At 39.3% G+C, this 11962-nt stretch overlaps 1 protein-coding gene across 1 annotated transcript in view; it reads left to right on the top strand.

Moving 5' to 3' along the window:
• Nucleotides 1–11962, top strand: part of LOC143300517 (protein FAN-like) — a 68944-nt gene that overhangs the window by 54641 nt on the left and 2341 nt on the right. The window contains exon 6 of the mRNA XM_076614252.1: nucleotides 7282–7395. Within this exon, the coding sequence (XP_076470367.1) occupies nucleotides 7282–7395 (114 nt within the window). The remainder of the gene's footprint in view (nucleotides 1–7281; nucleotides 7396–11962) is intronic.

Below are 11962 nucleotides of genomic sequence, written 5' to 3' on the forward strand. Positions count from 1 at the left end.
TTCAGGGCCCTCTGGGTCTCAACCTTTGTGGGAGGGGCAGCTAGCGAGTCATTGACTGGTGCTGTGGGAGGGCTGCAATTGCCTCGTCAGATATGGATGAGTCCCTGTTGAGGAGTAAGTTGAAGTGCTCTGCCCAGCGGGCAAGGATGTCTTTCTTGTCTGTCAGGAGGGTGGTCTGGTTTGATGCTCGGACAGGGGTTGATCCTGTGACTCTCGGCCCATACACAGCTCGGAGACCATCATGGAAGGTCTTCATGTCGTGAGCATCAGCAGTGGACTGAAGCTCTTCGGACTTTCTCTCCCACCAGGTGTTCTTTATCTCACGCAACCTCTTCTGTATGAGCTGCTTGGTTTGCAAGAACTGGTTCTCCTTCCTCTGGCAGTCTTTATCAGAAATGTGATCCTGATGCCGTATATGCATTGAGTTCAGGAGCTTGGAGATTCCAGAGTCGTTCTCGTCAAACTAGTCTTTGTGGCTCCTCTGTACAAAGCCGAGTGTGTCAGCTGCTGCTGTGTACACAGCATCTCTAAAGGTGCTCCATATCTCTTCTACATCAGTCGATGCAGGAATTTCTTGGAGAGCTACTTGGATTTGCTGCTGCAGCACGTCCTTGGTGATAGGGAGGCAGTGGATGTTCAGCTTCCTAGGGGGTTTCTGCCTGGCTTGTTGGAGCTTGCGTGCAAGTCTGATGTTCATCTTGCTGCGTACCAGGCGATGGGCCGACCAACAAGCTGCTCCTCTCATGCAGCGTGTAATTGAAACATCACCTCTGTCCCTCTGCCGGACAGTCACATAGTCCAGCATGTGCCATTGCTTGGAGCGGGGGTGCATCCATGTGTTCTTGTACTTGTCCGCTTGTTGGAAGAGGGTGATGGTGATGGTCAGTCCATGCTGCGCGCAGAGCGAGAGCAAAAGCAGTCCGTTGGAGTTGCACTTGCCAGTGCCATGCTGTCCTAGGACTTTTGGCCATGAGGAGAAGTCCACGCCGACGCGGCATTGAAATCCCCAAGGATGATCAGCCTGTCCTTTCTGTCTACCACTGAAATGGTGCGGCTGAGCTCCTCGTAGAAAGCTTCTTTGATGTCATCAGGGTTGGTCATCATCAGGGCATAGCAGCTGATGACTGGAGAAGTGATCCTTGGACAGCTTCAGACACAGGGTCATCAGCCTATCGTTTATCTCACATGGAAGGCTGTCAAGCTGTCGTGCAAGTTTGGTTTGTATGGCAAAGCCCACGCCTGAGGTTCTTGGGGTGCCATCTGGCTTCCTAATGCAGTAGAAGGTGTAGCCCCCTCCAACTTCCTCCAGCTGGGTTCCACCGGCAAACTTGGTTTCGCTCAGAGCTGCTATGTGCACCTGGTAGCGATCAAGCATTCTAGCAATGAGTGCTGTGTGCCTTTCTGGTCTGTCGTCTCTGTCCAAAACGGTGCGAACATTCCAGGCACCCAGAGTCAGGGCATGACTCCTGGTTCTTTTCCTCTGTTGTTTTTGACCGCAAGTGTTGGATGTCCAAGTAGGTGCGGTTTCCTACTAGATTCAAGATGGTTTATTCAGTCAAGGCCATAGCCCCATATGAACAGGGGGCAACAACAAAATTTTGTTTTGTATGTGTCATTGTAATTGTTACTGCAAACAGTGCAGCATATTCCATAACAAGCTCCAGTAAAACTAGGATATAAGTGTCTCTCTTAAATGAAATGCTTTAGAGAGAAACAAAGCGAAACTAAGTATAGTGTTTTCATCCACCGATGACATCAGTAAACAGTCGAAACGTACATGGATATGCATAATATTTTTTAGGAATGAGCTGGATTCGTAGGTCATTAAGGACAGGACATTTCAAAACAAAATGGACTTCATCCTCTCTGGGTTCCCCGCACAAAGGACACATTAAACCAGGATGATAAATGGATTTATAACGATATCTATGTATGTTTAATTCAGAGATACCAAATCTGAATCTAGTTAGAATAAGTCGTAGGTGTCTGTTCAAATCAATCAAAAGGTATCGCTTCACTATGTGATCTGAAACATAAACTCGATACACGTCAAACCTGTCGCTTGATTGGATATGGCTTTCCCACTCCTGCCACCTACAGTCTATCAATCGTTGTTGAACAATTTGTACAAATCTAGTTTCATCACCAACCCCTTGAAATTCCCAAGCATACCCAACCCCAATTTCACATAAACACACTCGAATTTTTGATACCCAATTTCTTTTCCCTCTTGAATCAAAATCATTTAGCACAATATAAGATTTCCTAGGCAGTCGATTATTACCCATTTTTAATAATTTCAACCAATAACGAATGCATCTAATGGCAGAGTTAATATAAATTGGGTACCTATCAGTCTGTCCATACACAAGTCATTAGGTGTTCTCATTTCAACCCCTAGTAACTTTTTAAGACCAAATAAATGAACCGATTCACAATGCATACCAGCTTTTCTATCTAATACCCATATTTCTGAACCATATAATACAATAGGTTGTATCTGGATATCAAATATTTTCAAAAAGAGGTCAAGAGAGTTATTATTCAGCAAACACAGTTTCTTCATAATATGTAATAATGCATTCTTTGCTCTGCTAGCTAAATCCTTACATGCAGCTACAAAACTCAAACACGTAGAGAAAAATATTCCGAGATATTTATACACATTAACCACTGGCATTACAATGCCATCATAAACCCACCTTTCCCTCACTGCCAAATAACCCCCTTTTCTGAAAACAACAATATTACTCTTATCCATATTAACCCGTAACTGTAACTGATACTCTGAAATTTTCAAATTATTCAATTGTATCTGGAGACCAACAACTGTCTCAGAGAGCAAAACTATATCATCGGCGAGTAGTAAAATAAACAATTCCATTGGATCAGTTGTGAATCTAGCACCATGCCTACCCTTACCTATTATCTCTACCGCTAATTCGTTTATAAATAACGAAAACAAAATAGGACTACATACATCTCCCTGTTTGACACCTCTTGTACAATATATATAATTAGTAAGCTTGTTACCACATCTAATTCTTCTTTTAACAACACTATACATACTCTTAATGCATCTGAATGGTTTTCCACTAACTCCATTTTTGATAAGAATGGGCCATAATAAATTTCGATTAATTGAGTCAAATGCCTTTTCAAAATCAATGAACTCTACATAAAGTTTAAGATTACATGAAAATTGTTTCTGTATTAGGGCAAAAAGAGTAAATATATGGTCAGTTGTTGAGTAACCTCGTTTGAACCCAGCTTGATGTTCTCCAGTTATATTGTTATATTCTACATATTCCTGAAGCCTTTGGTTAATAATAGTGCTATATACTTTGCTACTAATATCAGAGAGTGAAATGCCTCTATAATTATTGGTGTTATTTACATTTCCTTTTTTATAAAGTGGAAGTATAATAGATTCACACCACTGTTCAGGAAAGACACTACTAGGTACTAGGTGAGGCAGGTTTTGTTTAGGGATCCTTTTATCTCCCCTTCCCCATGTGGGGAGAGCAGTGCTGTCCCTAAAAAGGGCTGCTCTGTCAATGGGGGAGGATACCGGCGCCGCATCTGCCCCAGTCTACGGCAGACGACCGTCACCCCACAGCCGCCTGCGTGCAGAGTCGTGACTAGGAACTGCCAGCAGCATCCTCTGCCTGTCCCCGTTACCACTTCTCCATCGCCACAGGGCTTGGGAAAGCTGGGTGTTGAAGGGCTAGCTCGCCATTCTGACATTAGCCTGGTTGCCTGACGAGCACAGGTGACTTTTTTTTTTTAGTGAAGAGGAGTTGTGCAGTCCCTTCCCCACTCTCTTGCTACCGATGCTGATTCCCACAGGTGCAAATACTGCCACGTGTAGAACGGCCTCGGCAGGTGCAGGTTTTTTCTTTGGAGCTCCGTCTCCTAATGGGACTTCCAGCCAAGGATAAGAGCTCCCCCTGCCCTTTGGTCATCCTCTTCCACCTTCACAGCCATTGGGAAAGGTTTCCTCCTCCGCCTGGTCCGTCGTTGGGAGACTTCACATGCGGCAGGTAGTGCTGGGTTTCATGGTACTAGTAGCAAGGGCTATGCCCCTGACCTGACCATGGAATGCTTGAAGAAGACAAAGGTAAACTGCAATCTGACGATTATTTGGAAGAGTAAGGTGAGGAACATCAGCCTACTCTTCACCCAAAGAGCAGAACAGAGTTCTACTTTCCAAGTAGACAGCAGTGAATGATTTGAGAAAAGAACATGCTGTGTGTGGCACCTAGGCCCACAAGAGGTAGCAGTGTTGGGGGAGGTATGAGATTACAGTGCACAGAGCAAATCATGACACAAAGTCAGATAGGTAGGGAGGGTGATGGGCAGTGGAATGGGTGTGGTGGTGTGCCTATTTTTGGATCAGTGGGTTTGACATTGGGGTGTATGTATAATGTTTATTTTTGAAAAAAAAATTCTTATAGCTCGCATATTCATTTTATCAGAACAAAACAATTTTTTTCTGTATTGTCCATTTTCCTTTCGGAAAATATGTACTCTTACCTGTGTAAGTTTTCCCCCTGGGGATGCTAGGGTTGTTCAGTAAAAATAGCATCCCCACCTTCTGGAAATTCTGCACTAGAAATTTCCTCATGTCTGTCACTTTATCTCTGCCTTTTTTCTTCCTTCACTGTTTTTTTTCCCCTTTTTTCTGCATTCCCAGTCTGTTCCCCTTTCTTTTTTCTAGCAAGTCATGACACATTTTTCTCTTTCCCGCAGTCTGTGATGTACTGTCTGTCCTATTTTGCTCTGGTGATTAGGTAATGAGATTGTACACACTGGGATGGGCACTCGCTGACCATTCTGCATGTTATTTGCCTGTATTGCCTTTTTGACTCACTTGTGTAAACAAAATGAGTCTATGTTTTAACCCGGTGTTCGGTTGTCTGTGTGTGTCTGTGTGTCTGTGGTAATCTAACATTGACATTTTCTCTGCAAATACTTTGTCAGTTGACACCAAATTAGGCATAAAAATAGGAAAAATTCAGTTCTTTCCAGTCATCTTGTTTGAAACAATATTACACCTCTGGGATGGGCACAAAAAAAAAAAAAAAAAAAAAAAAAAAAAAATGAAGCCTGATTATATGCAAACTGCATTTACTGTTATATTTATATTTTTTGTATTCTCTAAACTTGGCACTTTGATCTGATATTCTGACACAACAACAAGAGCAGTCATTATTATCATTTTTTGTTCAAACAGGAACTTCTTTTGCTAAGCATGGAAGTTTTATTTATTTTGCAAACGTTTTGGTGCAGATAGTAAAAAAGGGAAATTACTCTGTAATTAATGCTAGGGGACTTGATTTTCTTTAAACTGATCTTTCTCATCTTAAACATTACATTTTGAAATTATACTCAATACATAAAAAGCTTGTGTGTTTTACTCTCAGTGTACAGGGCTTTCACTATGTTCATTCACCCAAGTGGTCTTTTTCGGAAAATACTAAAATCAATACGACGAGTGGACTTATACAGATCTGTTGGCTGAGCCCTGAAGGTCATGGGCAAAAATCAATTGCGTACACATATTTATACACATTCAAAGCGCGTGCTCATATTCTTCGCGAATGCGAACGACGCCATTTTGTTTCAAGTTGTTGACCTGCCCGTTCAATCCTATATTCAATGGACAATACACGATAACATGTGATGGAAAGTTGGAGAAGGAGACGGTTAGATATTTATTCAGAGAAAGATTTGTGAACACCACATCACTTACTGGATTAAGCCCCAAACTGCCATAAAAATATCCACAGAATCAGTCGGAATTCACAGTTAAAAATTGTAAACTATGCGAGTTAATACCCTTGAACTGATCACAATGAAACGAAAAAATTTCCAGTCTTGACTTTTCTCTAAATGAAGTCCTTTTCACTTCATACGACGTTTAGAAGTACTTGTACTTGGCTCTACATGTTATTAGTTTAACAAAATACTAAATTTTCATATCAGCTTTAAAACTTATAAAACTAGAATGAACATAAAAGAGAAATTGAATCGACTGTGTCGTACTACATTCCCAGCAGGTGTAACTAAACTTGTACATCTATCTTGATCTAGTGAAAATGGCTAAATGTTGCAGTGTGATTGTGGTGATAGCCATTAAAAAGAATTTTTTATTGCCCTTAAAGATTTTTTTAATGCCCAAGATACACCAGAATAATATGATTTAAACAGCGTTCTCACTGCGAATACCGCAATTGATTTATCGCCCTTTAAAAAAGTATGTTCAAATGTTAAATTTTAGAACGTCAGTTAAGGAGCCACGATAGTGTAATGGATAAGGCAGTTTCTTCTCACCCGAACACGCGGGGTTTGAATCTGGTTAGGACTTCTTTTTTTTTTTTTTTTTAAACGCGAAGCTTTATAATAACAAATACAGAACACATTTTAACGATTAGTTTTTTGTTTTATTTAAGTGTATCACAAGTGAGTCTTGAAGGCCTTGCCTCTCTTGTTTAAACATATTTTTTGTTTGGCTTGAAAGTATGTTTTTTTCCTTTTTTTTTTTTTTTTACATTTTTTTTGTAATCTGGGGATGATGAATTAAGTGGAAGGCTGATGTCCTCAGCACAGCCTAGTCTTATTTGCCCTAAGGAACTAAATGGTTAAGATAATATGTTATGAACTGTGTTTTTAGGTTTATCTTAATGATTTTTTTTTTGGTGTGTGTGTGTGTGTGTGTAGATGTGACAGTTTTGTGTTTAATGCAGTCGAACATTTATGCAGTTGGGCAGTCCTGATATGGCCCTTTGTGGTCTTCTGGACTATAAGTAACAACAACAACGACAACAATAATAATGATAACAATAGAATATTTTTTTCACACCTACCTGTATTTTGCGAAAATTCCCTGGCAAATGGGATTAAATTATTTGCCAAATCCCTTGGCAGGCTAAGGGTTAAAGGGTAAATTAATGCCAGTACAACACATGCATGCATGTACTCTCTCTCTCACACACACACACAGACACACACACACACACATACACATCAAGATGATAGTCAAGGATAAACAGTTTACTGTGGATGATAGTCTAGGGTGGATTTATCAGTTAAACTGTGGGTTCTATGATTAAACTATGGATGATAGTTGAAGTAGTGATAGTTCTTGTAAGTTGAAACCATGAGTGATAGTCTGGGGTGGATGGAACAGTCAGTAATAGCCATGGGTGATTGGAACTGTGAGAGGTCAACTGAAGCCTGGATAATAATCACGGATGACCTGAACCATTACCTCACCAGGTGAAAAAGGCACACCTATTCACGCTGAACTATGCCAGTGTGGACGATGCCCTTGGCCCCATGTGTCAGATTCACCGGGCCTCCACTCTGACTTGTGCTGACCAGGAAGTTATGGTGAGTGTCTTTCAGTCTGTTTAAGCAAAAGGTCAACATTTGAGAGGGAAAGAAAATGGTGATATGTCCTGACTACCAAACATGCAAGAAAAGAAGTCAAATTCAGCAGTGTCTGTTCCAGTTATTCTCATCAGCTATGCTCATCAGCTGTCAACTCTGTCACTGTCTTTTCAGCCAGCTGAAACTGTGAGTGAAAGTGAAACAATAATAATAATAATAATAATAATGGATACTTATATAGCACACTATCCAGAAATCTGCTCTAGGTGCTTTACAAAAACGCTTTTGTTAACAAAATACGTCATATTTATGTTACATACACACACCAAAATGTGACTACACACACACACACACACACACACACACACACACACACACACGCTGCATACATACATTTTAACATACATGTGTATCTAACGGCTACCCTAACACATACGCACACATAGGCAGGCACAAACTTACATAAACACACGCACTCACAATACATATTCATATACATGCATGTAGTTATGTACACATACATATGTATACACACATAGTCAAGCACAGCTAACGCAAAGGAAGTGGACCTGCCACAATTGAACTTATTGCTGAGGGAAAAGGTGAGTTTTGAGACGAGATTTAAAAGATGCGAGGGAATCAGAATGACGGAGGTTATCAGGGAGCTTGTTCCACGTCTTTGGCGATTGAAAAGAAAACGATCTGTGTCCATAGGTCTTACTTCTAACGTGAGGTATCCTGAGAAGTCGAGTATCAGAGGAAGAACGGAGCTGACGAGACGGGGTATAAATATGGATCAGTTCAGAAAGATACTTGGGGCCAGATCCGTTGACTGCAGAAAAGGTCAGAGTGGATAGCTTATAGTCTATTCGATCAGAAACAGGCAACCAGTGGAGAGACTGAAGGAGAGGAGAAACATGGTCAAATTTAGAAGCTCTGCAAATGAGTCTGGCAGCATTATTCTGGATTCGTTGGAGTCTAACAGATATTTGGGAAGGCCGGCCAAAAGAATGTCATGAAAGGAATGACAATGTCAATGACAATGTCATGAAAGGAAACAGTTTTCATTTGAATAGGAACAAGTCAAAATGCTAAATAATTGAATCAAAAAGGCATGACTGCTGGAACATTAAGTTAAATGAATATAAAACTAAGAAATAAAGATGAAAGATCCTCTGGATAGAAACTATGGCTGATGTTTTGTGTATTATGTGAGCACATCCACAATTTCTTGTTGTTGCCAGCAGCCATAACCTTTAATTCATTATTCTCCAGATAAAAGAAAAGAAGTTGTTGTTGTTTTTTTACCCTAGAGCATTGGTAAACATACAAATACAGAAACAAAATTGTTGAAAAAGATATTTTTGGAAAATAGCATTGTTTTTGTTTTCATTCTTTTTTTTTTAGATTCCTCTTTTCTCATCCATCCATTCCACAATTTCTGTATTCATGTTCCAAAATCTTTTTTGTGGTCGTTATTTGGACTTGCGTGCAAATGGACAACAAACGAGAAAAGTGTGATGGAGACAGCATGCAACAAACAACATGGACAATGACATATTTCTTAAGACACTATGAGCCCACAAGTCATGTGGCAGATGTCTTAGCCATTTTACTATAATATAGTGTTTGTGTGAGAAAGAGAGTCAGTGTGAGTTCCAGTGAGAGAGAGAGACACTTTGGTGCTTTAATGTCTTTGGCCATGAGGTCCTTATGACATGGGTGAATGCATCAACATACTTTCAGTTTATAACAAACCATTATTAATAAACAAATGAAATGGTGAAAGCAAATAATGAAACAAAACAAAGATCCTTCTTTGAAGAAAAATTATAGTAGCCAACAGGCCACCCAACACATCATAACTCCGTTCATTCATCTATCAATGCACTATGCAACATGTTCCAACACTGGCTACACAAGAAAATTGTCACACCTATCTGATCACGCAGTTATGCTTGTTGTGCATTTTGCCTGATCTTCACAGCTCCTGATATAAATTTTTCAATCGAGATTACCACCTTCTGATGTTAACATGATAAAGAGATTCTTTCTTTTTGTAAATCTTTTTCAAAAACCACACATTTACTTCTCAAATCATCATTTGATTTACAATCAAACAAAAATGAATTTTGTCATCATCTGTGGAGTTACACAAAGGACATGGAGAATTTGTGGATGTACCTGGCATAAACCATTTTTTGTTGCCATTAAAGCCAAGAGTTCTTAATCTAACTTGGGCAAGCATTGTACAATGCCATTTATTGGTAACAACAGTTAGGAATTTTTCAGCTTGAAATTTACTTTTAAATGAATGGAACCAGCTGTAGTTATCCTTACTTTCTATGTCTGAAGGCCATTTTTTTTTTTTTTTTAAACATATCAAGCAGTCTGGATTTGAATTCTGAAATAAAAGTTTGCTCATACCCCACACCTTTACACATCCACACAATTGCAAAACCATTTTCTGACAAAACATTTCTTACATAAGAAGCCCAGTTTTCTTTTCCTTTCTCTATCTGGGATAATATCATATCATATACCTCTTTACAAAGTCTGCTCTGAGGCAATTTCAACAGTTTAGGCCAATATTTAATACACATTACGTAAGTTTTCATATACAAAGGATACCTCCCAGTTTCACCTTACAGAACTTTGAGGCATGAACTGGAACACCTAGAAAACTTTTTACTGCAAAAGTATGTACTATCTCCATCTGCTCATTTTTGTATAATCCCCAACTTTCATCTGCCTATGTAAGTATTGGTTCAGTTTGGATATCAAACATTCTCCAGAATACATTAACATCAATACAGTTTAACTTTCTCATTGTCTTAAGTATTTCCAATACACCTTTCTTACCTTCATGTCAAGTTTCATCCCATGCCAAGTTAAGGCTTAATTTGGTTGTAAACACTAACCCTAAGTACTTGTAAGAATTTACAACTTTCAGTTGTACAATATCATACCATTTCTCACAGGTAGACAAATGACCTCGCTTAAGAAAAATCATAACATTTGTTTTATCAAAGTTCACGGTTAAGCACAAACGATCTTCTTGTTTTAACACATCTAACTGAATTTGAAGTCCCGGGATTGTTCCAGACAAAAAATCATATCAACAGCAAATAATAACAAAAATATTTCATCAGCATTTGGAATGATTTGAATACCATGTCTACCTTTCCTTGATTATTCAACTGCTAATTCATTGATAAAAAATGAAGACATATTCGGGCTCAACACACATCCTTGCTTTACTCCACAAAGACATGAAAAAAAGTTACTATATGCACACTTATCATGCAAACATGCAAGCGCTGAACCATAATTATTTTGTATTATACACCCCTCAGAGCTTTATATAACTTACCATTCACACATTTTTTCGTAGAACATTCTATACTCTATTACGATTAACATAGTCAGCAAAGGCTATGTATATGTAGCCAAGTGCTCAATATGACTGGCTACAAACTGTGACTCAACTCCCAGCACAAGCTGAAAGCTGAGCTATAGCAGACGCCTTTTTTGCAACTAACTTGCCAGTCTTCAACGACTCACGCAGAATGTGTGACGCCATTCCCGGTTTGAATGCAAAGCCCATTCTAAACCTATTCTCTAAACATCGTTTAAATCAAGTCTCTGTATAGTTCACTGCAATATTGTATTTGTTGTGCTTACACATGCACTTTAATCAGTTAGAAGCATATTTGATTTCAGTTTAATTGTTCGTCAGTCGAAAGATTTCAACTGACGCTAAGCTTGTCATTTTATCCTTCTCATAACACAACCACTCCATAACTAGTGTTGCTGTACGCCATTGGGTAAGCAGAAACTTGTGTTTGTGATGCAGCGTATTTAATTAATATCTCTTTTGTTGGATCAGTAAACTGCAGGTATTATATATTGGCAGAATCATCACAATTCCATCTTTAAATCTATTCCATTTGTGTTTGCCTACGTAAAACTGATTTAATGCATTTTGTAATTTTCAGCGACAAGCTTGCTAAAACTGACCCTTTTCAAGTGACTTAATTAAGATTATAAATTTATCATAAATAATCAACACTTCATGTTATACTCATTAGTAAGTAGGTGTTGAGCTCTTTCTTTTGCGACCTATCCGACGTAAATCAGTTCAGGAATCATTTAGAAATCTATCACTGAACACCTTGTAACAAACACAATTCTAATCAGATTTAGCCTGATTGGGGACATTTTGTTTCACGGGCCACGCGAGCCTCAGTGCAGTTCGCTTAACTTGCATAAACAGACGGAGTGGGTGATCACTGGTCACTTTTCCACCTGGCCCGTCACTGACTAGAGCCTGCTCTCTCTCTTGCTGTGTCGCAAGCAGTGTGTGTTCTCGAAACGGCTAGTGTCATCGCCATATCACTTGCAGTTTTCTTGTTTTCTCCTTCTTCTCATCTTCTTATCTTCTCATAAATATTGTCAATAAAACAATAGAAAACCCTTTTGTGACTGGCCTCTACATGTTTCTGGCCTGCGCGGGGATTCTTTTCTGTCCTTTAATTCAGTAAATCATCATTAGTAATTCTTTTGT

This window comes from Babylonia areolata, chromosome 26, assembly GCF_041734735.1.
Source record: "Babylonia areolata isolate BAREFJ2019XMU chromosome 26, ASM4173473v1, whole genome shotgun sequence".
Taxonomy (NCBI): Eukaryota; Metazoa; Mollusca; class Gastropoda; order Neogastropoda; family Buccinidae; genus Babylonia; species Babylonia areolata.